General features: G+C 39.3%; 2 protein-coding genes across 8 annotated transcripts in view; one reads left to right on the top strand and one right to left on the bottom strand.

Moving 5' to 3' along the window:
• Positions 1-107: 107 nt before the first annotated feature.
• On the bottom strand, positions 108-16,446 carry sh2d3a (SH2 domain containing 3A). 2 transcript variants are annotated; one of them, XM_036000849.1, is made up of 20 exons: positions 16,212-16,446; positions 15,902-15,993; positions 15,650-15,767; positions 14,926-14,955; positions 14,766-14,827; positions 14,512-14,666; positions 9,922-9,961; positions 9,667-9,783; positions 8,742-8,885; positions 8,013-8,305; positions 7,803-7,888; positions 7,163-7,282; positions 5,943-6,100; positions 5,631-5,825; positions 4,128-4,289; positions 3,468-3,583; positions 2,759-2,930; positions 2,538-2,649; positions 1,748-1,933; positions 108-958 (listed from the first exon to the last, which is right to left on the bottom strand). In XM_036000849.1, exons 2-20 carry the CDS (start codon positions 15,989-15,991, stop codon positions 765-767), a joined length of 2,550 nt encoding a protein of 849 aa, XP_035856742.1. In that variant the 5' UTR covers positions 15,992-15,993; positions 16,212-16,446; the 3' UTR covers positions 108-764. The 2 variants fall into 2 exon arrangements, with proteins under 2 accessions (XP_035856742.1, XP_031144821.2); XM_031288961.2 differs by having other exon boundaries at positions 14,512-14,669; positions 14,769-14,827.
• Positions 16,447-18,200: 1,754 nt separating this feature from the next.
• Positions 18,201-27,560, top strand: part of LOC116042564 (proto-oncogene vav) — a 22,039-nt gene continuing 12,679 nt past the window's right edge. For 3 of the 6 annotated variants that reach the window (XR_004103257.2, XM_031288786.2, XM_031288783.2), the window contains exons 1-12: positions 18,202-18,396; positions 18,845-18,939; positions 19,055-19,171; positions 21,846-21,962; positions 23,169-23,227; positions 24,285-24,350; positions 25,207-25,315; positions 25,996-26,091; positions 26,251-26,319; positions 26,422-26,525; positions 26,626-26,725; positions 27,197-27,292. Coding sequence is in view for 5 of the 6 variants with exons in the window: in XM_031288786.2 (XP_031144646.1) it covers positions 18,853-18,939; positions 19,055-19,171; positions 21,846-21,962; positions 23,169-23,227; positions 24,285-24,350; positions 25,207-25,315; positions 25,996-26,091; positions 26,251-26,319; positions 26,422-26,525; positions 26,626-26,725; positions 27,197-27,292 (1,020 nt within the window). In the remaining variant the exon portion in view is untranslated. Of the gene's footprint in view, positions 18,397-18,844; positions 18,940-19,054; positions 19,172-21,845; positions 21,963-23,168; positions 23,228-24,284; positions 24,351-25,206; positions 25,316-25,995; positions 26,092-26,250; positions 26,320-26,421; positions 26,526-26,625; positions 26,726-27,196; positions 27,293-27,560 lie in introns of all 6 variants that reach the window. The other 3 variants (XM_031288787.2, XM_031288785.2, XM_031288784.2) reach the window with 2 other exon arrangements.

Below are 27,560 nucleotides of genomic sequence, written 5' to 3'. Positions count from 1 at the left end.
CCTATCTTTTTCTCTATAATTGTATGATCCGTTTTTAAAAAGAAAATGTATGTATTTACGTGTATTGTTTGAGTCATAAAGTGAAAACATGAAAAGAGAAAAATTTCTTGTTTCTTTACAGTATCATTTATGAGAAATATTACATGCAAAAAATAAACAAATACATTTATTGCTTTAGAAAGACAAATGAAAAACACCATCTCCAGTGTGGTCTCTTGCAGCAGCAGGTCATGTACAAAGGGAACTGACTGAGTTTTAATAATGTTTATGTTGGTCCTTAGGAATCTTAGGTATCAAACAAGTGGTGTGGATTGATAAAAAAAAGTAGTTTCGTATTACCAGACCTTCCTCCACGGTGCTGCGGAGGAGGGTCTGGCTAATCCACATAGCATTCCGGGATGGGAGAAAAACGTGCTCTGGTTTATTGGCGTTTCTTTAAACCAATCACAATCATCTTGGGCGGTGCTAAGCACCAGACACAGTGGCCAAGGCTCTCTCTCTCCCCTTTCCTGTCTTCAGCTGTCCTATCTAATAGCGGCCCTTTCCACAGTAAAGGACTACCCAGGGTTTTACACATTCAAGATATGATTTATTTCATAAGTTAAGTTGTCGCTTGACAAGCTTGAAAGTCATCTTTTCCTTTTCAGCCTTGGCTAATGCAATACGCAGAGGCTCGGCTAAAAACATTTCACTTTCATCTTTTATTCCTCTTGTGAAGAAAGCTGCTGATTTCACCTCTCACTTAGTGAAACAGACCCTGAGGCTCAGGTTAGAGGGTCAGCTTGATGTGGGGTGATCTCTGCGGGTTCCAGTTTATCTGAGAGGACACAAAGAATCTTGTCAAACTTCTCATAGCGCTCCTTTCTGTGAGCCACTGCCCCCGACTGACCCCAGAACAGCCGCAGGGCAAACTCAGTCCGGAAAGCCTCCAGCAGCTCAGGGACTGGCTCCCAGTTTCCTGTTGAAGCAATGTGACAGACATCAGATCAGATACAATGGATCATGTCATTTCACATCTATTTCACAATGTACACGTCTTTTTTTAAGTATAATATACATTTTACTTTTGCTCTTCCTGCGAGTGCACATTTGCATTTGTTAACTCTACGTTACAACAGGCCTCATGCAAGAACCACTCATATGAACAGATTTGTTGTATGTTTTCTCATACTTTGAATGTTTTTCTTCGGTACAAACAAAACTCATCAGTTGTACAGAGAGAACGTCTGCCTCTCTCCACTCGTTTGACAATTACAGTATAATGCCTTAATCTGAATGAATTTCTTACAGAAATCAACTCAAATACAAATAACTATATATACACTGCAGATAGCAACTTAACTAAAATAAATTTGTGTAAATGTAATACTGTCTTTACCATATCATTGTCTTTGGAATGCCAATTGGAGGTTTGACAAAAACAAATATTCAATTTTATAATTGTCAATTTCTACAAATCAGTAATTGTTAGAAAATTCATCTTTTTACTGTTTGAAAAAAAACTTTTTTGTGAATGAAACTTGCCCAAACCGATTATGCAGCATTATGCAGCGATTCAGGGCCATGTTTGTGTTAATTATCTAAACTCCTAAACTCACACCTCATGAACAGGTGACATTCAAGATATTTACGACAAGTTTTCGCAGTTAAGAGTATTTGGTGAATGTGACTTGGAGCCATTGTCTGTACTATAACTGTGCCTATTAAAAGAAAAGGACACTATTGTACGGTACGTGAATGTGCGTACCTGTGAGCAGAGTGTGTGCGTGCTGCTGATACTCATGTGCATGCAGCGCGGCACTGCGAGCTGATTGGAGGACATCGTAGAGGAGCTGACAGCCTCGCTCACTGTTCTCCACCGGGTCGTCACCCTCCATCACCATCAGCAGAGGAACCAGGTGTGGCACAGCTATGGGACCTTGGACTTCAGAGGCTACAGAAAGTCATATGAACACATAAGACTCAATGCAATACATTCACTAAAAAAATGGTTCACAGTGCTAATTATACAGCACTTGTTTAAACCTGTCTGGTGTAACAGTTGGTTTCTTCCCTGGAGCTTCACTCAATTAAAAGCGGATTTTACCCATCAAAGGCCTTGTGGAGTACTACTGCACACAGTATGTTAAAATGTTGTATAAAGCTTTTTGTGGCTCCAGAGGAAGCCTCATGAAGTCTGACAAATTGTCTGTGAGAGAAGATCAATTTCACCCGTGACTTTTCTCTCTCTCTCTGTTTGATTTTATATTGGAGACAAACAAACTGACTGCAGCTCCCATCAGTTGTTCTGTAATTCAAATACTTTTACACCTCAACAGCCAATACTAGCACTTCATTTCATCTAATTTCTTTTTTTTTTTTTAAAGAAGAAGAAGAAGACCTAAGCACTTGCACAGTAGCACACTTTTAGCTGTTTATTTGGAAGAGTTGCACTTCCAATTTGTAATGACATTTGAGTTTGAAAGGTCGCATTAGACAAAAGCATCTGCCAAATGAATGTAATGTAATGCATCTCTGTCTTAAACACCACCACTCACCGTCTCCCTCGTTTAGCAATTTCATGAAGGGTTTGAGGTTCTTCTCAAACAAAACAGCAGACTCTGTGTTGTTTCTCCTCAGCGCTCGCCACGTCATCTCCAGTCGCGTTATCTGCACATGTGCACGCACAAACAGACCAAGAGTGTTGGAAAACTTCAATCACTTTCCATTTGGCCTTAGTTTGAATATAGCAAGCATACATTTGTCACAATTACACCACCTGAGGCATCTCCAGAGCCTTCATCACGGCTGAGAAGGAGTAGAGGTTGTGGGCGTGTTCTTTAAGGGCCTGAGCCAATAAGATTAATTTATGTAAAACAGTTGCCCTCTGGCTCAGAGTCCCTGTGCAGCCCAGGATGTCCACTGCGACTCCCAGTGCTATTAGATGATGCCTACAAAAAAGAGAGATTACTGGATTAGAGGTTTGAGTTAACAGAAGACTGAATTAAACAGTAGGTGGGGGACAATTTTCTCACTTCCCACTGGTGTGGTGAGTCCACCCCGAAACAACAAAAGGTGAATGGAATTGTGTGATACTCATAGAATTGAAAAATTACATGTACAAAAAAAGCAGCAACATTTCTGTCCACAGCATCATAGTTACTCTAGATCCACAATACTACCGTTTACCAAAGAAATAGTCCCCCTTAAAACTGTTAACAGCTTTTTCTGTGTATTATCCACATTGATGGGGGACTGTGGGTAGAAAAATATGTGGCTGTCAAATTAGTTTTCCAATACCTTTGGCACCACAAACAAAATTCCATTCACATTCATTGTTTGTAGTGAAGTCGGCGATCAGAGATACCTTAAAACCTGGACAAATTAAACCAAAGATATCTGCATGGCTGGCTAGATACTACCAAGGATAAGTGTTATATGGGTGAACCAACTATTTAATTTATACTGTATGTGTGAACTGCATCTACCTTTCTAACAAATCCTGTCGTAACTGCCGTCCATGTGGCAAAGTGACAAGCTCCAGCCCTGATCCAACTCCCATAACCGTCTTCTGCTCATCAGTCACGCCAACGATGCGTGCTACCTGCAGCACAACAGCAATGACAGATCAATGGCCAGGGCCTACATTTATTAAACAACTAAAAGAGAAATTTGGGTCTTAAGCAAAAGATACAGTAGAAGTAAAAATTCCTCACTTTTACTCACAAAGCCGTTAATCAAATTTCTAACAACTTGAAAATACTAAATGAATATAAATATAAATGTAATAATAATAATAATGTATTAATCCCGCAAGGGAAATTACAATGTTTTCACTCTGTTGTTAGAACACAAATTACACACAGGCCTGAAATACATTAACATGTACCTCAGTACCTATACAAATGGTGAGATGTCAGAGTGAGGGGGGTGCAGCTCAAGAGCTCCTTGGCAGTGCCCAGGAGGTAAACCAGTTACCAGTCCACCACTGTACTTTGGTCCATATGGGGACTTGAACCAGCGACCCTCTGGTTCCCAACCTAACTCCCTACAGACGGAGCTACTGCTACTCTAAAAGGCAGATCCAGATGTCTCTCTCTGTGACTGGTGTACGACACAAATTGAACATACAGAACATTGAGAGTTACCTGGCAGTCAACACTGAGCATGTGCAGAGCGGTGGTGTTGGCGTTTGAGCGGTTGAAGAGCTCTTTGAGTGCCAGCAGGACGTTGGGCTCTAGAGGTCGGTTGTTCTTCGGCAGGAGCAGCGACTCAAACTGATCCAACTGGAAACACGAAACAGACTCAACCTGTGATGGAGTAGGAAGGATATTATAACGTTAGTGCACAACTTTATTCTGAAGCTGTTATTTCTAAATAATAATAAACGATATAAAGCACTTTTCAAATAGACATGGCACAGGTTAAAAACAAGGATAGGATGAGGAATTGGATAGATGCACAGATTCTCTCAAGAATGTGTCAGCTTTAAAAGTCGGGTATACATATACACATATACACACATATACACACACACATATATATATATATATATATATATATATATATATATATATATATATATATATATATATATATATACACACACACACACACACACACACATATATATATATATATATATATATATATATATATATAGACATGACTTTAGGAAAATGCAAAGTTTACTTTGATGCTGCTGTAGTTCCAGATATAGTGTTAATTATTATAATTAATTTGCAAAATTATAATCTTGATCAGATACTCCTAATCACCATCTTTAAATTTGAGGAATATTTTAGGATAATAACTACATCCCTGTAGTTTACACCTTTTAGCTTTGCATGTTGTTAGACCCCGGATAAGCGAACGAAGATGGATGGATGGATATTGTTAGAATATTTTACTACAAATCATTTACACTTTATTTTCTGTTTGATAGGAAAATTTTCAGACTCCTGAAACTCGCTTGAGTTGTGTAATCAATTAGAATGAACATCAAGTCTACATTTATCTTTGTCAATGCTAAAGTACTGTGAAAAGCAAAAAACTATTCTTTTAGTTTTCAGTTAAACTAAAAAATTATTTTCTTGATTAAAGGATAAATTAAAACATGCTGTTTTTGTCTGACCACAAAAGCATTAAAATGTACCATCATAGAAGACGAAGACAAACACAAAACGGTCACATTTTTGAAGATGGAAACACTGAATTTTTGGCATTTTAGGAAAAGATGACTAGTAGCTCAATATCTTTTTGTTGATGACTGATCGACTAATCATTTCAGCTCACGGTAAAGCTTTTTAAATTGCAGATTGATCTGAAAATTTGGAACTGCTTTGCACTGCAACAATACGCATCTTTGACAAAATTGAATGCAGACCTGACAGCTGTCATTGATTACACAACAACAAATTTCAAGAGTCTGCTTTTCATATTACGAGGAAATGAATGGAAACCAACTGACAATGGAATTTGAAAAATTAAAACAGTACAGCATGTATTATGTAAAGTATACTGTACATGGTTGGAAATCAAATGGCTAACTCTATTGTAATCCTTTAAAATGTTGTATTACCTCCATATATACTTAGAAGTGAAATGCAAATGTGAAAACTATAAACAAAAAATATATAATTTATACAGACATGTGGCTTTTCAAAATGCCAGTCTTCCACTTCCACTGCCGTCCTCTCCTGCGTCAGCAACGGCAGCTGTGATAATGCTTCTCTCTTCTCTGCCTCCAGAAAGCCAAAGGAAGTCTCCGTGAGGCGGGCGCGGCTCTGCCACTTCTCCTCTGCACGCAGTCGGTCCACATGACCTTTCCGTTGGGAATGTGGCACCTGGACAAAACATGTGAACATAAACTCTCCATGGAGGATTTGCAGACTCATTTCCACAAATAGAGAGAGATAATAGAAGAAAAAAACATGAAAGCTGAGCCGTGATGGGGTCTTTACCCGGATGACCAGCTCATCATAGAAAGAGGAGGGGTCAACATCCTGGTCTGTGGGTGGGGGGGGGATGGCATTGCCGAAAAATGCAGAGACCCTGAGAGGTTTAGGAGGAGCTCTCGGGTGCAGCTGTCCATCTGAACCTCGCAAAGTTACACCACCACCTGCAGGGACGGAGGAGGGAGTTATGTGTCTGTGTTATTGTCGGTCTCCGTATTCGGAGGAGGTGCTTTTATGGTACTTGAACCCTTTACTTGGCCCTGACCTGTCACTAGTCCACTCTGTGTCAAAGATAAAGCCCATAACCAGGATCTTAGAAATGCATTTTTTTTTTTTTTGTAAAAAAAATGTAGCGACTTTTCAGTATTTCTTATAGTTACCTGTTCAATGATATTTCCTGCTAATTTCATTCAAATGGAATAGTTCAGAAAATTGATAACTGCTTATAAACTCAACTCACTAAACTTAAATAACTCAGTGTCTCAGAACTGTGTCTCTTTTATCTGTAATTAGTACCAGATTAAAACTTCCATAGAAAAAATATACTGAATATACAGACCCTTAAATAAAGCGTCACCGTTTAATTTCCCAACATGAAGTTCTTAATCCCTCTCCACACTGCCAGAAATAAAATTATGGTTGTTGTATTGTGAAATTAAAAAAAACTTCCTTCAGGTTGCTTAAACCCACAATTTCCCAGAAAGATAGTGAGGACATGAACTGAGCTACAGCCCTGTCATACATGCTTTATATTGGCAATGCTTCGCTAATATGTCACTCTCAATTCTACAAGTTTTTTTGTAAATAACCCCATTTAAATAAGGAACAAATGCAGTTTAAATGTATGTTCTATTTCTGCTTGCCCACTCTTTCTTTTGTGTTCTCTCTGCAGCTTGCTCCTTCTCTCTTTGTATTTTGGGAGTTGGATACATTTAGGAATTACAGTATGCTTGAACCAAAACATAAAAGGCATGTGTGTCTGCAAACCCACGTTGTCTTCTACAGTCATCTTCCATTATGCATACTTTTCTGGCATCAAGGTGGCAATTATTGCTCTGCGCGCAGGCTATGGTTTCTGACACATGATTTTTAAACGGGCACATTGCCTTAGTTGCAGCTGTGTATTATGACAGAGCAGATGGTCGGGACAGAAATGTGTGCTGTTCAATATTTATGTGTTGTTTCTTTTTCAAATCGGACCATAAATAAATGAAAATGCGTGTCACCTGGATTGGAGGGGCGTGTGTGTCGTGGTCGGGGGCTCAGCAGGGGTTCGCTGCCTGTGCGAAACACTGGGGAGATGGGGGCGGGGCCAGTGTCCTCCGACTGAGAGTTTTGTGGAACACCTGGATGAGGAAGAGTGACAGCAAGAAGTTAAAAGATAAACAGCACAGTGCTGTAGGATTCTGTGTTTTTCTATGTGTTCTGATGATGGTTTTGCTCTAAACTTTAACACCTCCTCAAACCAGTTCTGGAGAAACAATACAGGCTGACCATAAATGTCCACTGGATGCGTTTTGCAACAATTCTTCAGAAGCCAAATATCTAAAGTTGGTTTGCTGATATTGTTTTGTGTTTTACGACAAAGGAAGAAAAAGAAAATCATGAAATACTCATTTCATGTCAACTGCCAGTAAATACTAGCATTTATATACATTTACAAGTGAATTTCATGTTTCAGAGATATGAGTAGGATTGGAAAGAGGATTGGAAAGAAGAGCCCCACATGAGCCGCGAGCAAGATGTTCTGCTGCATGACAGTACAGTGGCTGGAATGGCTGCGGATTGTCTCTGGCGGCTGCGACAGAGCTGCATCCAGTGGACATTAGGGATTAGCGGTGACAGACACATGTATGTATAATGTACCAGGTCGTAGGTTGCTGTCAGATTGTGCAGACTGAAGTGAAGGCCCGCGTCCAACGTTCTCCAAGTTAGCAGGTTGACTTCCACTCCTGTCACGCATAAAAATGTAGTTAAGGAGAATAGTTCATTTGTATTTGTGTACGCAGTTTGTTTCACCATTATACATGTGTATGTGGACTGCACTCCAACAACTTCCAACAGACTTCCTCCCACCTTAGCAGTTGATTGACCTGCAGTGTGTCGGTGTGTCCAGAGCTGAAGCTGCGCCTTTTGTTGGCTTCAGTGTGTTTTTCTCTCCCTGCACCTCTACTACTGCTGCTGCTGCTTGTGAGCTCTGCCTGACGCTCGCTGATGACACGCAGAGGAAGGGTCCGTGTGATTGGATGAAAGATCACAGCACCTGAGGCCTGGGAGATGGGCCGACGCCCGCCCACATAGAATCGGATAAGAGCCGGAACATTGTCAAAGCGATCCTCCTCAAACTGGAACAGCTTCTTTGAGTAGCCCTGTCACACAGATGGAGGCACACACACAATATATCAAGCAGAGCCTTTTAAAGGAATAGTCCAACAAAAATCCATCCAAAACAAGGTATTGAATTACAAAATAAATTGAATTAGCTTAAATTTATTTAAAAGATTAAATCATTTTGTTTGTTATTTTTCCAATTGACAAATTCTTTAGTCTAAAATGGTCAGAAAATAGTCCCCAAAAAATCGTCCGTTCCCAGAGCCCAAGGTGACATTTTCCAATGGCTTGTTTTGCCCGACCAACAATCAAAACCCAAAAAAGATTAAATCAACAGTGATAAAAAACAAAGCACAACATTTTTAAGAAGCTGAGATCGATGAATGTTTGGCATTGTTGCTTAATTTTATTATTTTAATAATTAATCAATTATCCCCCACTGTTCGCACACAGACACACATGACATAGACACACCTTTTTGGGTCGAAGGATGACTTGTATGATCTTAAAATGCATGGGCGCATCCTTCCAAAAGCAGCTCAAAACGTAGTCACCAGGGGCAGAGCTTGAGTCTCGAACCAGGAAGTCTCCATCCCTCTCAAACAGAGACTCTGCAGCCTGGAGACAAGTCGGCAGGTTAAGTTGGTCAACATTATAATCTTCATGAATGTAGGATTTATTGCAGGAGTGTCTTATTAGACTGCATTAGTTCCCAGACAGTTAGTTTAGCTTAGAATAAATACTGGATTCAAGAGGGAAACAGCTAGCCTGGCTCTGTCCAAAGATAACTAAATCTAAACTAAGTCTAGCCCTGCTGAAGCTCACTAATTAACATGAAAAAACAGCTAAAGGAGCAGAGGCAATGAGCCGGCATATTTCAGGGTGACAACAAGACTCCAGGAAGTCTTTTTTTGTATGCTTTAGTGAACTTTAGAGGTGCTGGTTTCCCCCTGTTTACAGTCCTTATGCTAAGCAAAGCTAAGCTAACCGGCTGCTGGTTTAATACTTAATTGTACAGGCGTGAGAGTGGTATTGATCCTCTACTATTTCCAAAACCAATAAGCGCATTTCCTAACTAATAGTCAATCTAATTTGTTTAATTAGTGTGTATAGAAATATTCTTTGCACATCTACGTACAACGTGAGACAGGTGCATCGGAGGGGGACAAGCAGGTCAAAAGTTGTGAAGAAAACTCCCGCACACTGTCTAACTTGCAAAAATGTATAACATTTAAAATATTATAAAGATGGTCTAGTACCGAAACGTTGCTTACTATCAAACTTTATATATTTTTGCAATAGATAATGTGCGGGAGTTTTCTTTGCAGCATAATTTGTGTGTATAAAAATGTTTAATTTAAATGTAAATGCAGTGAGAATAGTATGGTCCATTGAGCACCTCTCGGCTCAGCGGCCCGTGGTACCATGCATGGCTCGTCGGGTCGTCAGTACTGAGCTTCAGCTCCTCCTCCAGCTCCTTTTTTATTAAGTCCATGTCTCTCCGACCGCCAAACACCTACAACCAGACCATAGTTACTCTATAGCATGTTTTCTGTGCTCACATTTTGTATGTGCAAAGGTATGAGGGAAAGTATGTAGAGAAAAAGAGGCAACTAGTGAGAGAGACGGAGAGGCTGTGTGCTTAACCTCTTACCTTCAGCTGGCTGAAGTATGCGCTGACACTCCTCCTCTTGCTGAAAAACAAGAGAGAAGAGGTGATTTGAAGCTACTAAACTCAACCCCAGGGAGCCACAGATGACGGTGCCATGTTTTCCCTTTGAACATAAACAGTACGAGGATGGAAGGCCACTGCCAAGGTCTGGATCTGTCATTAACACCACAAAAAACTGAGGGATTTTTAATAGCCTGCCTCTTTTTCCTTCTTCCTTCCTCCTCAAGCTTCCACCTTCCTGCCTCTGTAAACACAAGGCTAACAGATGAACAACTCAACTTGATAACTCCCAGCCATCTCATGAACTAATTCCCATTCTAGCAATTCTACATCTATGCCTGCCTCTGTGTGAACATGGGTCAACAATGTGGAACAAATTGTGTGTTCAGGGATTGCTGGAGGGATGAGCACAAACAGTGGAGTGATGTTTTCTTGTTTACCCTGCTTTCACCCTCAATACAACTATTAACATCTGATGTGAAGCACATCAGCCACACACACACACACACACACACACACTCTCTCTCTCTCTCTCTCTCTCTCTCTCTCTCTCTCTCTCTCTCTCTCTCTCTCTCTCTTTGATATTATGATAGTTCAGTCATATATAACAGTCCTGCAATAAGTCCTACTTTCATAAATGCTATAATGCTTAGCTTTCTTTGAAACTGTTTCAGAAGGTGTTGATTCAACCTTATTTACTCCACTTTGATTGGATGTGCCAATGACTCCCATGTGACTCCCAACGGCTCCCTACAACCCCCTACGACTCCCATGTGACTCCCTACAACCCCCTACGACTCCCATGTGACTCCCTACAACTCCCAGGTGACTCAACGACCCTTGTGTGACTATCGACACTCGGGTGTCAACACCCACCACAGGTTAAATATCTGGAACCCTCCACTCTTGGATTAGAGGCGAAACATCTTCAAGAATTTCTAGCAAATCCATTTGCCTTTGCTTATGAGAGAGAGTTTTAAACTGTAGAATGTCCCCCAATGTTGTTAAAAACTCCAAACTAAAAAATAACAAGAACATGACCTCTGTGTCTACACTGCTACTGTAGCTATTAGCTAATTTCCCTTATTATTCCCATTCTGCTACAACCCAAGGTGTCTTGAAATACTACTGCACTGTAACTTGTATTATCGTATTTTATCTGTTTTTAAATTTTCAACTGTTTTTAACTGCTCTTTAATGTTTAATCTAAAGCACTTTGAATTGCCTTGCCTTGAAATTGCTTGTTTCGTCTGACCAACAAACCCAAAGATAGAGTCTACTATCACACAAGAAAGAAAAACAGCAAATTCTCCCAACTGAGAAGGTAGAACTAGGTAATATTTGACATTTATTTCCAGAAAAAAAGGATGTTATCAAATTAGTTAAAATAAACTATTTTGAAAACATTCAAAGATGTTCCAAAGAATTACTTTATTGATCGACTAATTGATTAATCGACTTATGTTTCAACTCTACTCTACTATTCTGCACTTGTATTGTGTTGTGTTTATTTTTTTCAGGTTTTTTCTTACTGACCTAACTCATCATGTAAAGTGTCTTCAAGTATCTAGAAAAGAACTCTGTAAATGAAATGTATTATTATTATTAATATTAATATTAATGTTATTATTATTATTATTATTATTATTATTATTATGTTTACTACATAGGCTACTGAGAGGTGCTCAAATAGTTAGTCTATCCTACTTGATATACATTGGGTGGATAAAATATTAAAAAACATTCAACAATGACACAAACTACAGTACCCAAAATTACCATTTATGTTAAACTAACACGTCTTTATAACCTTCATAATGCAGCCTTTATTGAAGGTCTGTTGTTTCAAACAGTAGGCTATTAGGTTTAGCTGGGTAGGCTAGCCTACTTAATAAAATGACAACTATTCTAGCTGCATATATTCACAATTAAATAATTCATAACACATACAAACAGAAAGATCTAAATAAATCACAGCTTTAAGATTTGTTGGGTATGAGCTAAGAAGGTGCAACATCCTGTTTGTGGGGCGTTGGCCCAGGCACAACAGAAACACCTGTGCAATGTGCTGCAGAGCCACTATTGAGACATGCAACCTGACAGCACACTAAGCTATGTTTCAAACTGTTTTAATAAGCCTTAGGCTACCAGCTAAGTGGTATTCCTCTGTGTTACACACCTCAAAGCTAATAGCTAACGATACTAACTAACTTGGAACATAGAGTCTTCTGAGTCAAGATTGTGCAATAGGTAGCCAGTTGACGTTAACTGCTACAGGTAAGCAAACAAGAAATAACCAAAGTAACACTGTCGACTTTTTTTGTCATACGAAACACTAAAAAAACATATAATTTAATTTGTCAGAACTAGGAATACATTTTCAGAGAGCACTGCATACCAAAAGTTAAATCAACAAACAACAACTTGACTAAAAACGAAAGTCTTGCGTAAATTATCGTTAACGTAAAAGTTAAGTTCCGTTGTAAAAAACGTTCTCTTGCCAGCGGCCAACTGTCCTACCTGTCAGTCCGCTTCACAGCTCACTCGTCCCAGACATGTTCTGCGGGTTGTGGTCCAAACTAACGCCGCCAAACAACAGCTGTGGAGTTGCAGTCGTTCAAGCCGTCTCCGGTCCCTCCCAGCCCACTCCTTCTCCCCCTCCCTGCGCAGTTTCGGACGAGTTCCCACAAGTCCTCCCGAGCTCTCCTTCTCCCCCCGCCCCAGGCCCCGGTGCTGAAACACCGCTATGCCTGGCATTCCTCGGATACCGACACAAGTCGGGCTAACACATCACCTGGCTGCAGTCAGCACATATGGTAGGTTGCTGTACAGAGTCGTATATGACCATAAATCCCACATATGGTAGGCTACTGATTTATTCTTTTCAAACGGTGACATGTCGATCTGACTAACTTTTTATTAGCCTACACACTAAAAATGATTGCCCCAGCCAATCAGAGCGGAGGACATGGAACTATCTACTTCACTGAGCCTGAGCCAGATGTGCCTGAACTTGACAGCCAGCCTCCATTTACACACTTACAATACTTGTCAGTTGTAAAACTCAATTATGTATGAAAGGAAACAACTTTTACAACAAGATAAAAGGGTTGGTTCATCCAAATAACAAAAGAGCATACAGTAGCCTATTGTTTCACTTACCTCTTATATTTTCTAGTAATTAAATCATTTGGGGTTTATTTGCAGTGAAAAATAACACAATTCAACAGCAAGGGAAGTCAAACTGTTCAGTCCAAAGTAGGGAACTCTGATCATGTTTTCTGCTGTTGATCACAATTAAATTACTTAGTACAGCTGTACAGTACAGGCTTCAGTAAAAATTTACATATGTTTGACAACTGAGTTGCTCTGTTTTAAGAACATATAATTTGTACCGCAGGTTTTTTTAATTTATTTTTTTATATAATTCCTTATATCGTACAGCTGAAAAACAATTTTATTAAATAATCAACAGACAAATAATTGCCAACTGTTTTAATAATCTATTAATTGTGTACATCATTTTTTCAAGCAGAGGTGCCAAATATTCCCTTGTTCTAGTATTTAAATTCTGAGAATTTGCTTTCTTGTTTTCTTTATCCTACTCCATTATAGTAAACTAAAATCTTTAGGTCATGTCGTGTTGCAACAAAAGAAGCCACTGGAACTGGAACATTGTTTCTGAAAAGACTAGTTGCTGTTGAGGTTTTCAAAAGTGATTTTGTTCAGTGCTTTCAGCACAACAAACTGAATCCCATTCTCTCCCATTTTATTTTGGTGGCAAAACTCCAAACCAGATCACATAAAACCAAAATGATCTGCATGTTTTAATAGCACTAGGGATAGAGTGAAAATTAACATGTCTTTTTGTAATTTAGGTGAACTGGCCCTTTAATGCTAAAAGTCCACCCACATTAAACTTCTTTTTAAAGGCCGACCTCAATATTAACAACTTCCAAACACACACACACTGTCCTTTGTCACTGTGACTAACATATCAAAGTCCCAAGGTGTGATGTTTATTATGTTAGTCATCAAAAAGCAGCTGTTGGTCCTGGTCGATGAAAGTAAATAAAGTAAAGATTATTGTTATTTTATATCCTTAAAGGATTCATTCATATTGTCTAGTGGAGTGTTTCTCAAACTTTTTCACGTCAAGGACCCCTAAACTGACACAAAAGAGATCACGGACCCCCATTTGATGCAAAATTGTCCCGGGGTCCCCCACCTGTTAGAACTTTATCTTTTAGCTGTTGTATTACAGATAGTGTATGAAACCCATGATCCAAATAGTCATACATTCTGTCATTGTGTTACTTATGGAATGGAACTATGGTGAAAAGTAATTATTCCTTTTTGTTGGGGACCCCCTGGAACTCCCTCAAGGACCTCCCCGGACCCCTCTTTGAGAACCACTGGTTTAGGCTACACCTACTTCACCTTACAAATGCTTAATTATATATTAAAATAGTTAATTATTAGCCATGAACCTGGAGAAAGTGGGTCTCAAACACACACACACACACACACACACACACACACACACAAACCACCCATTATGGGACCGCTTACCTGCGTTTGCTGTCCTGACTGCGCTCCGCCTCACTGATAGCGTTGTCCTCGTTCAGGGGGCGGAGCTGCGAGCAGGAGGCGGAGAGGCGGTTTTTTTTATCAGCGCGCTGGAAGCGGGGCAGGACACTCTGACGAAACAGATCCTTCCTCGGTTTTCCCTGCAGGAAATGGTAGAGACCCAAAACGTTTGCGTCCTTGTCACAGGTGATGTCTACTGTTTTTTGATGCTATGTAGCGCTGTAACCTGGTGGTCTCACCAGATCTATAGACGATCCCAGGGAGTACTTTCGGCTCACCCGGCGCTCCACTTGCAAACCTGAGAGGACAAAAGGACATTTTAAAGGAATAGTTTGACATTTTGTAAAATATGCATATTTGCTGTATTGCCAGAGTTAAATAAGAGAAGAGCCATACCACTCTTATCTCTCTCTGTTAAATATGATACTGAAAAAAAAACAAGATATAACATCTTCATTAGTGAATTTTAGAGATTCTTGTTGTTTTTGTCACCTTTAGCTAGATGTTTCCACCTGTATCCAGACACAAAGCTAATAAGCAAATTTTCCAAAATGTTGAACTATTCCTTTCATTGGTGTGCATGGATATTTATACGAAATACCCCTATATGCAAGACATGGTTTAATATGTGACATAATCATTTATATTCTCTAGATTTTCACATTTAAATTCTTTAAATTACACTAAGGAGGAACAAGCCATTAAACACCCTAAATAAATCATGTTTTGAGTTAATAAACAGGCATGTACTGTACTGTACAAAGTGCCAACGCTAAGCATGAATGCCTTCAACAGAGACAGCTCTCCACAAGCTGTTAGGATGATTAAAATATAAGATAAGAGTTTATTTGAGGCTTGTTTCATAACACAGAAACACTTGAACACATCAACTATTTGAATAAACTAATATCCAAGATGAGTATGTAAACAGTCTGCACTTAAACCTTAAGCATGAGCTATATGGATGTTTTGTTTGTTTTAGTCACAACTTTGAAGGGCTTGGATGCAATACAATAGAATATGTTTCCCTTGATAAACTTTAAATTAGAATATTTAGAATATTGAATTATTGTCCAGCCCTTGTGCGCATGTGTGCTTGCATGTGGCCAGTGAGTGTCACCAGAGTGTGGGTCCAGTCTCTGTCTGTGTCTTGAAAGTTGATTGAGGATGGTTTCTCTGTGTGTTGCATCCTCTATCCCTGAATCCTTCAGCTCTCCATCTGTTACACATAGCAAACCCTGGAGAGAAACAAAAACAGGGAGAGTGAGAAAGGAATATAGAGAAACTAAGAGTTATGAAGATTGAAGCAGATAACAAAAGAAAGAAGAGATATCAACAAGCACATACAGATGCATTTTGCATATTCACATACCTCCAGACCGTAATATTCCCTCTCCAATGTCTTGGTGTACTGGGGCAGGCCGATCTGTTTCAGCCACCAGGCGATGGAGCGATTATTCATGTCTGAACAGCAGAAGCAGAGGAGATACTTATTACATACCAACACACATGCACACACACACACATGCTAGTACATGTTTCTTTCTGCACAAGTTTCTCAGTACACTACTAATAAAAGAGTAGTCTGACATCAGCTTACTTTAAGAAACTAGCCAACCAGACACACAACAGAGACCTCCTGTGTTGTTTGCCTTGCAGCAGCTACAGTATGTAACACCTACCTGTTTGTATGGGTCCACCACGGCACTCTGGGATATTACTTCTCTCTTTCTCCTTGTAATAATTCTATTTCATAATGCCTCTTTCTTTTCTTACTTTCCCTCCGTTTTCCTTCCTTCTTTGCAGCTGCTCTCATCTGTGTTGTAACCTCTGTCATTAAGTCTGTCTCTTACTTTCTCTATGTGGTAACAGTGGAAGCCCGCTCCCCCTCAAACCTGCAGGGTCTCTCAAAAAGCCAATCAGATCGTACAGTGGGCACACAGTATGCAGACACAGACAACAGCAAATCACAGTGCAGGAATTAGCATGAACTCGGGAGGCGGAGAGTGCAGGTTGAGGCATGGCATGAGAGAGAAATAGAGTTCAGTAAAACAAGAAGGAGGAATATGAAAAATGTCAGATGTCAACATGTCGAGTCAGAGATAGGCATGCATGCACATTGGCGTGTCTGGCAACCTGTCTGTCCAGACAGTACCTTAGGAAATACAGCATCTGCAGGAAAAAAAAAAAAGGTGATGTGTACAAGGATGACACCTAGTGTTGAAGTAAAAAGTGACACAGGCTTTTTCTCTCAGGATGATTTCAAGGGCCACCTCTCCAATTTTACACATAAAGTTAAATTTACTCATTATGAGGACTACCACTCAGCCTCTGTTAAGTTATAATATGTCTTCTGTGACTGATAACAAACTGTTGGCATTGAATTTGAAAGACGTGGATGTATTACTAAGCAGGAAGTGTCTCAAAGAGTAACAAAAGATGCCATGGAGCATTATGGGTAATGTAGGATCAAGCATTTCTGAAGCTTGATGCATACTATGGACTAAAAGTTAGGATAGCAGAAACACAATTTCTCATAGACCAAAGTTGAATGTATTATTGTTTTTATTTTATTATTATTCACTTATGCTTACGATGATAATGTCAACATGAGGGGTTTTGGGAAGATGCTGGGAAGGGAAAAAGTTTGTCTTTTGAATCAGGGGCATCAAAAATAACAAAAGACAGCACTGAACTTGGTGGTACAATAATACAAATCTTGAATATCCACTGTGCAAAAAGTAACTATGCAGCATTTAAAATAATGTACAATATTTCCCTGTTAATTATAGTGTAGTAGAAGTACAACGTTAGCATGGAATGGAAGTTCTCAGTATTGTATTAGGCCTAAATGTACGTAGTTTCACAACTGCTGTCTTCCTGTGTTGTACATCTGAAATTGATGACTGGAATTGCTGATATCACTGGTTACACTTTTTGTTGATCCAGTGAAACTAAATAAGTGACTCATAGAGTTTTTGTTTGAGATGTTACACGTGAAGGAGTTTTGATTAGAGAGAAACCACCACTGGGTGCTGTCAGTGTCAGAGCAGCTGCTTCATTATTTAAAAAGCAGCTCCAGAAGTTTTCTTTTATATTATATCATGACAGCAGTCTGTCTCTCTGCTGCACAGCTCTAGGGCAGGCTTCACAAATTAAATATGAGCTGTTCAATACTGTATACATATGTGACTTTACTTAAGTATTCCCCACTGTACTGTAATACTGTAAAAGGTTTAATCTTTTGTTATTGTGATTCTTACAGCATTTTAGAGACATAAAATTGGATCTTCGTCAAGAAACGTACATATGGCCTCCACAAACTTGAATAACATGTATGCATCGGCTGTATACTCAAATAAGGTCATTCTACCACATTAGAGGTTTGTCTGGGGGGCTGTCTAAATGATGTTGTGGTTGACCTTGTAACACATTTATCATTTGATAAAGTGTTCTGTACTGCACACACACACACACACACACACACACACACTCCTATTCTTTTCATGATATACACCATTTCAGACAGAGATCACACTTTGCTTTTATCAACTTGTACTACTCATAGCAGCAGCAGCAGCAGCAGCAGCAGCAGCAGCCTTGTGTGTATGCATAATGTATGTGTGTGTGTGTGTGTGTGTGTGTGTGTGTGTGCGCGCATCTGTGAGTGTGAATGCAACTGAGGGTGCGTCAGAGGAAAAAGGAAGTTGCGGGATGAAGTTAAAAGTCTTTGACACTGTGCAGCTCTGCAGAACACCCACTACGGAAGAAAGGCAGAACATGAGCGCTGAAGTCTGACAATGAGATAATGAAAGGAGGAGAAAATTGAGAAAGAAGACATAGAAAAACGGCCAGGAGAAACTGAAGGTGAGAGCTAATTGTAATACTTATTCTACACTGATATGCAGTCAGAAAATGAAATGAAGTTTTCTAGTGAAGCAGTGGCTTTTTGTTTTGTTTTACTGACTTTCAAGAAGGCTGCTTCAATATTTCATTCTGAAAGGACGGAGTGAGAGTGACTGCTCATATTCACTGTAGACTGACTGATTTGCTTCTGATTTAGTCTCAGACTGAGTGAATAAATCTTCAATAATTTCCATATCCAGCGTCTATAGTTTAAGAGAAGTTCAACTGTGACAAAGTGAGATTCAGAGCTACTTTATTTGTGTAATTTGATCTGACTGACTGACCTACTGCTACTGGGTGTTGTAGAGCGATAGTGATCACTGAATACTGAATATTGTGCCCGCGAGAATGAATACGGTGTAATTATATCTTACTTCAAATCTCATTGCTCTATCAATCGATCCATCAGAAAACAAGATGGAGTTGTGGCGGCAGTGTGCGATGTGGTTGATCGAATGTCGAGTTCTTCCTGAGAACCACCGGGTCACATGGGATGGCGCACAGGTAAATCAGCTGGAACATTCAATACACACACCTGCTCATGAACACACATCCTGCTAGATCCCTTAGTCTGATTTTATGTGCGTGTGTGTGTATGTTTGTGTGTGTGCTGTGCCAGGTGTGTGACCTGGCTCAGGCTCTGAGAGATGGCGTGCTGCTCTGTCAGTTGCTCAACAACCTGCTACCTCAGGCCGTCAACCTGAGAGAGATCAACCTGCGGCCACAGATGTCCCAGGTAACACACACACAAAAATCTTTTCCTGATTCATTTCCATAGGCCATTTCCATAGCTACCAGGATGCAGCATTGAAGCCCCAAGGCTGTCCGATAGGAAAATATTGTGATCTATATCTGTTCAGGGGAGCATAAAGGTGTAGAGAATGAGGAGCGGATGAAGAACGACAGACAAAGAGAAACAACTAGAAGGTACTCAGAGAGGGCAAGAAACTTTATTATTGAACCTTAAAATTCTTGTTTTCTAAAAAAAAAAATCTGCTTGTGCAATGAGATTTTGTCAACATGTTTTAACTAGTTTAGCAGAAAGACTCGGAATAGGGGACAACAGTTGGCCTGGCTCTGTCAAAATGTGACATCTGCCTACCAGCACCCCTGTTATATATCCCGTTCTATCTGAACAATCTTTGGCCGTTAGCAGTAACTTTCTGTAGCCTGGCAACTGCTCTCACCCAAGAAACAACCAGACACATACATTTTGTTTTTTATACAGATAAAACAAACAAATTCGAGTGAGCTTTTGGAGGTGCTGGTAGGCAGATTATGTTACCTTTCGACAGAACCAAGTTAGCTGTTTCCCCGTTCCCAGTCTTTATGCTGAACTAAGATAACCGGCTGCTGGCTCCAGCATGTTTACTGTACGAATGTAAATGTGGCATTGATCTTCTCATCTAAGAAATCTTTTCTGAAAATTCCTGGGTTCACCTTGATCAGCATCCACACTAAAAACTTGGATGCTGAAAGCTTTTCAGATACCATGCTACTGTAACTAATAAACAAGCACTCAAGCAAACTGGATTGAAAACATAATCTGGCAAAGCAGAAGTAAGAAAAACATCAATATGTGTATCTAAAGAGACAGAGAGAATTAGAAGTCAGGGTGTAAGCAAAAAATGAGATGAAGACATGAGAAAGACAGAAAACAAAAGATATGACAAAGAAGAAGAGAGAGTTTGTCACGTGGTTGGCCTAAATGTCTCAAGGGAAGTCTAAGATCATATCTGATAGGACTCACCGTGATGTCTTAAAAGTGTGAGTGAGTGTGTGTCTGTATTTGTGTGTGTGTGTGTGTGTGTGTGTGTGTGTGTGTGTGTGTGTGTGTGTGTGTGTGTGTGTGTGTGTGTTTGTGTGTGTGTGTGTGTGAAGGGCTAAATGTGCTTCGACACGTGCATGTGAAACTCTGGGAAATCCTATGAGGTCAATAGTGGTTAGGAAACATCCGGTGAATAACAGAGGACGGGAGTCCACTCTGACGTGTACACACATGCACACATACACACACACACACACACACACACACACACACACACACACACACACACACACACGATGATATTAAACAAGTAGAGGATCTTCCCTGTGCTCTTGCAACACTACACTATGCTGCAGCGATGTATGTATATATGCCTGTGTGCACTCCTGACAGAGTGATGTGATGTGTGTAGCAGTATCAGTAAGAAGTCAACGTTTCCCCTTTTCTCAAATTAGAGTTCCGCATTTCCCACTGCTGAAAGACAGAGACCGAACGAGCGAGAGAGAGCAGCTGGTACAGGAAGTTATGTAAAACAACATATGTCTGACCACCATGTCAGTCGTACTGTGCACTGCACTCTCTGTGGTTTCTTTTGTAGTTATTTTTTAGTTATAAAAGTCTGCCGTTCATACTGCTTCTTTTAGTATCAGACATTTCTTTTCGTCGATTCATTGCTCTTCGTGTTACTGTGGCCGTGTGGCTGAGCAGCATTTACATACACCTCGATATAAAGTGCAACTGTTTATTTGGTATCTATGTCACTTAATGTGGGAAAGTAAAATAATCTGCTCATTAGACAAACAGCAGTGTCAACATGATATCTAACAATACTTCTTACAGTGTTCAACAATATCTATTAAGTCTGTTTGAAATCTGCATGTTTTATGTAATGTGTAACACTTTGTGTCTGCTTTATATTCATCTTCTATTTGTTTGTAAAGCCACGTTATTTTGTCTTTTACATTTTTAGTCTAATTTGTAGTTGTTAAGGTTTATGTTTATGCTGAATGTTGCATGTTGTATGTTGTTGCCTGCTTTTAGTTTTTTGACTTTTTGTTTTTTTGACCGTGCTAGCAGCATGTCAGCCAGTCAGCCGGTCTGTTAGTTGATCGGTGGCCACCAATGTTTGTCCAGACTGAAATATCTTTACAACTCTTTGATGGATCGCCGTGTCACTTTTCCTGTGAAATATCTCAACATCTACTGGACAGATTGGCACAACATTTAGTACAGACATTTATTATTTTCAGTTTATGAATCCTACTGACTTTCGTGGTCCTTCTGACTTTTTGTCAGCACCATCATCAGGTCAAACATGTCATTTATCCTATACTTTAGTTTATGACCATACCTGCAGAATTCATTTTCTGCAAACAAAGTTTTATGCTGATTAGCAATGTTGGAATGCTAACATGCTACGACATAAGGGTGAACATAACAAATATTATGCCTGCTAAACATAATTGACATTGTCATTGTGCTTATGTTAGTATATAGCTTAGTAGCAGTTCAGCAGATCAAGTGCAGCTTCACATAACCTCGAGCGTAATAGATTATCCAAAATTGTGGTTGATAAATGTTCTGTTAATCAACTTATCAACTAATCATTTCAGTAAAAGTAAACATTTGTGTTTGTTTTTAGTTCCTGTGCCTAAAGAATATCCGGATGTTTCTGGCAGTTTGTCAGGAGAAGTTTCATCTCAGAAAGAGTGAACTGTTTGAGGCCTTTGACCTGTTTGATGTACGAGACTTCGCAAAGGTATCACCCCACCAAATATTTATCTATCTATCTATCTATCTATCTATCTATCTATCTCTCTATCTGTCTATCTATCTATCTATCGTAATTATGTCTCCTGCACGAGGGAAACACATTGTGCTCTCATACTCCAGTCATTATGGTAAAAGTCAGAAGTGTGAACAGACTCCTGGCTCCTCACTGCAGCTTGCAGACACCCACACAGCACTAACAGGAAGTAGTTTGGAGATTTTGTAATTGCTGCTGAGTGAACGAATGTATTCTGTATTTTTACAGCTGTCTTTCACTTTCGGTGCAGTGCAGCCACAGCAGTTTAGTTTGACCAATGGGAGATTCAAGATGTGCACTTGTTTGATTTGTATGTACAAAGTAAGGAGACGCAAAGTTGAAAACAAAATACACAACAAAATAATTTAACAATAGGTTGACTTCAAATTTACTGCATCTAGTTAGTCAACCATTACAATAAATATAGTATACATATACAGTATGAACTTCTCATCCAACTCTCCACCAGAAAGCAAATGCATATTTCCTTAAAAAAAAGTCTAACTATTCATTTATAGTCTAGTTATTAGATGTCAAGGTGACTGTAAATCAGTCACGTTTTTTTCTCTAAACTTCTCCTTCAGAGTTTCACTTCTCTTTGTCTTGAATGAAAGCAGAAATCAGACTAAAAATGTTCAGCAGTGCTGACTGAGACAAATTTTCTTTATTTGGACAGTAGGTTTATTTTACCAGAAATGTCATGGCAGGCCCACCTTCTTTTTATTTGTCTTTCTGAAAGAAAAGAAACATATTTTAGCAGGCCGCTATTGAATTTGCATGTGTTTCTCACTATAACTCTGGAGAAAGTTTCAACTAGGTGATTTAGTGTATAAGAAGTTATATAGGCCTAACATTAAAACACATAACACCAAGTCCAGACTCACTGACACACGTCATTTAATAAGAAAAAACAGTTTCACTTGGGCTACCGTGTGACTTCTAAGAGATTGTTTCTGATCACAAAATTGGTTATCTGGGCTCACTCATCATGATACTGCAGTTCTCACTTAAACAGTCAGAGTGTTAGAATAAGAGTGAAACCAGGTCAGAGAATTATTCAGCGTCAATGTTTAAAGTGTGAAACAGCGCTTTCTGTTTCTCTAACTGTCTATTTGTTCAGGGAATACTAACTATATACTGTGTCTCTGTTTGTGGCAGGTCATAGACACTTTGTCCATCCTCTCTCATTCATCCATTGCTATACAAGGAAGATTCCAGTAAGTAACTTCCTTACTGTTATGTAATTGCATAGCACTTTACTTTCCGTCCCCATTTTTAGCATTTACAAGCAGTACAAACATTAAATAAATGGTTTATATCACACTATAATGAAGTTGTACACAGATATAGATGTCACAGTTGTAAACAAAAACATTCTAAATGTGCCCAAGTTGTTTTCCTGTTGCAGTGTATATGAATGAGGGATTCCATTGAAAAGGTCTATAAGGACCCTTTTAAGTGTTTATTATGTACAGTATTTGTCAACAGTTACCTTCTCCTATGAAGATAGGAGGAGGATTTTATAGTATTACTACTGTAGCTTACTGTATTGCAGTGGTGAAAGAAGTACCAAAGTATAAGCATTAATTTAAAGGACCAAAAGTAAAAGTACTCGTTATGCAGAAAGGCCCATTTCGGAATGAAATATATAATATTATTGTAACATGATTATTGATGCATTTAAGTGTACTCATCAGTTTAATGTTGCAGCTGGTAAAGGTGGTGCAAATTTGACCTACTTTATGTCCCGCCTGGTGGATTTATCCCTAAAAATATGTCATGATTTATAAGTTAATTTATGTTTTGCATTAATAATCGGAGTCTGCAATGTAGCTAATAAGTAAAGCTTTCAAAATAAATGTAGTGGAATGAAAAATATTATATATAACATATATAACATTGATTTTAATGGAGCAAAAACGGTAGCTTATACTTTCTGTTTTTTCCAAAGTTGGAGTAGCTGGTTGCAGCAGAGCCCTGCTGCCACAAAAGACTTCTTGCTCTCTGTTAAAACTAGACTATACTCTGTTGAAAAGTGTAGATTAAAACCTTGATTTTCTAGGCATTTGATAAAGATTTTCAAGATATAACAGTTTTCTTGGCAAAATCCCTTAAAAAGTGAAATCCTTTACATACATTACAGTGTTAAGTGCCACAGCCATAACGGCATCTTGGCTAATCACTTGATGACAATATTCCTTTTATTGTTATTCTCCCTACATTTTTCTTTCTCTACTACCCTCACCTACAAACACACACTTCCCCCACCTCTAGGCCCTTTCCTTTGGAAGGATGCACTCCTGATGATGAGATCTACAGCGGCCTGTCTGACAAGATAGAGTAAGCTCTTTTTCTTATAATGTTTAAAATAAAATCTTGAGGATGAAGGAAGGTAGTTTTACAAAGCTCCCTGTTTGTTGTGATTTTCTTTTTTGTGTTGTTTTATATCTTTATATCTGTACATAGTTACACCAATGGTTCATCCTTCCCAATACATACAGCGAGATCCACTTCCAATTTTAGATCATAACTTAAGTAACACACATCAGTACATGCAGTACATGGCATACATATAGTTCATGCCAACTGCAAAAACTACAAATAAATACAAAATAAAAATGCAAAGCAAAATTTCTTCCAATGTGCAAGAAAGCAGTTATTAAGCAAAACGAATACTTCAAATTTACCCTGACGTTCCCGTACCATACAGCTATTAGATTGCCATTAGAGCACAATAAGCAATTAGGAGACTGAAGTGTTTTTATTTCAAGTGATTGTCTCTTCCCAAAGAAAATGTAATGATGCAACATTTATACCAATAAAGTCTTCTTTAGGTAAAACTTTGCTTAAAAAAAAGGCTACAAAAATGACAGCTGCATTTACAATTAAGAAAAGCACCCATCATCCCCAAACCCATCTGTTTTGTACATAAAAACATTAATATAGACCTTGATGGTCCAAACATTGGATCATTAAAATGTTTTTTTTTTTTTTTTTTTTTTTTTCTATCCATCATGATCCAGTATCATTGAGCAACACATTTAATCTCCACCACCCACACAGATACTGTTCTGTAGCCGAGTGTGACCTCTGACCTCTCTGTGGAGTGATAATGGAATGTTCTCTGTTGGGATTTTAATGAAGACAAGAGCAATACTGTGATCATAACATTGTGTGCATGTATCATGTGATTCAGTGACACCGTGGACGAGGATGATGACTTGTACGACTGTGTGGAGGACGAGGAGAACGAAGGAGATGAGATCTATGAAGACTTGATGAGGACGGATGAACAACCTGAAACTGTGAGTGAACCTCAAACAAAAAGGAAAGTTTGGGCTGTCTTTTTCAGCAACAGCAGCTTGTAACCCTCCTGTCACTGGTTGCATTTAGATAGTTGTGGGCAGTGGTGGCCTAGAGGTTTGAGCAAGGCCCTTAACCCCAACCGCTTGAGTGCAGCTGCTCAGTGGCCAGCAGATCAGACTGTGGTTGTACTGGGCAGCTTCCAGGTATGAATGTGTAACTGTGTGAATGTGACAGGTTGTCGTTGCAAATGAGAAGTTGTTCTCAATCGACTTACCTGGATGAATAAAGGTTAAAAATAGACCTCAGTAGGTAAACGTATTCAGTAATTTGCAAGAAAAAAGCAAAGATTAGACAGTCTGAACATTTTTTTGTTTAGCAGAAATATATTCTTCTGCTATCCTATCCTTTTAATCATCTCACGATCCATCAGATTTATTTAGTGGGTGTTATGACCCACTCGTTCAAACCACCCAAAGTTGTGCAGAGATTTTTGCAATGTGTCTCTACTTGCAGATAGGAGCTACTTTAAAAGTTAACATCAGAAAGACACCCCAACCAGGAAATACATTATGTGTAAATGTCACCCAGCTACATCATTTTTTATATATATATATTTTTTTAATCCTACGGTACGGTCTCTTCATTCTTCATTTTTACATGTTTTTGTGTGTTTCTGCAGCAGCAGAAGGCCGGAGTAGACAAACGTGAGTGCTGCCTGCAGGAGATCAGACAGACGGAAGAGAAATACTCCGATACACTGGAATCGATATTACAGGTGAGCACACGTTAACAATCTGATGAAAGACGATCCATGCATTGACACACATATAAATCACACACGGGAAAAAGTCACTCACACATAGACACACAAGCAAACAGACATTTATACGCACATTTAAAGAGAATGACAACCATGCCTTCTTTTTCTGTGCAGCACTTTATGAAGCCTCTTCAAAAGTTTCTCAAGGTTCCAGACATGGAGAGTATCTTTATCAACATAGAGGTAATGGAGGAGATTATCCACACATCTGGTATGTGTAAAGTTCCTATTTACCTTAATGTATTGGCCTTTTTTACATGTTTTTTTGCGTATGTGTATTTGTAGGAATTGGCCGTCACCCATCGCAATATGTTGGAGGAGGTCCGGAGTTCTATCCTAAATTATGGGGCCAAGAACCTGTACCAGGTGTTTCTGAACTACAAGGAAAGGTACACAACACACACACATACACCTTTTTCTGTTATACAGTTACACTACAAAACATTTATGTTATAACAATATGTTTTAACATACACTACCCCCCCTCAGGCTCTTACTGTACGGTCGCTACTGTAGTCAGGTGGAAACGGCGACAAAACATTTGGACAAGCTTTCAAATACGAGAGAGGACATCAGAATGAAACTGGAGGTAAGGAAGACACACTCTAAAACACCGAAGCACAGGGGATGTGGGATTTTGCACTGAACAGTAATTTGTCACAGAGCTTGATAAAGGCATGAAGTAGTTTTGGATAGTTTAAGGTAAAAATGTGTGCCGATTCAGTCTGAATTGAAGGTGGAGTCGCTGTACATAATTTCTACGTCTCAATCAGGTTTAAACATAACTGAATAACTGACCTTGTGTGCCGTTTGAGGTGTCCAGTCAGATTTAGCTTACATAAGGAGGGTTTACATGGGAAATGCTTTCTGGGCCTTAAAGGGATTTTTTGTTTCAGTATCACATGGCCACGAGGGAAAACTGGCGGGAAGGCTGACACTCAACATCCTTTTTACCACCATCTATGGTTTACTGCAGATATTTACTTCCTTTTTTTCTCCCTCTCTCTCTCTCTCTCTCTCTCTCTCTCTCTCTCTCTCTCTCTCTCTCTCTCTCTCTCAGGAGTGTTCGAACAGAGCAAATAGTCGTCGTTTTTCTCTCAGAGATTTACTCATGGTCCCTATGCAGAGGGTCCTCAAATATCACCTGCTGTTACAGGTATGTTTGTACAGGTGATCATATCTGATAGGACTCACCGTGATGTCTTAAAAGTGTGTGTGTGTGTGTGTGTGTGTGTGTGTGTGTGTGTGTGCTTGTGCGTGCGTGCGTGTGCGTGCGGTAGTGATGGAACGTAACTAAGCAAATTTACTCTGTAGTTTTAGTTATGTTTTATTTCTGTCATGCCAAACATTTTGGCCCATCCCACATGGGATTACAAGACACCACAAAATTACTTATTTAACAAACATCTTCCTGTCGCATATAC

Source organism: Sander lucioperca, chromosome 4 (genome assembly GCF_008315115.2).
Source record: "Sander lucioperca isolate FBNREF2018 chromosome 4, SLUC_FBN_1.2, whole genome shotgun sequence".
Classification (NCBI taxonomy): domain Eukaryota; kingdom Metazoa; phylum Chordata; class Actinopteri; order Perciformes; family Percidae; genus Sander; species Sander lucioperca.
This window is presented reverse-complemented; position numbering and strand designations above follow the sequence as displayed.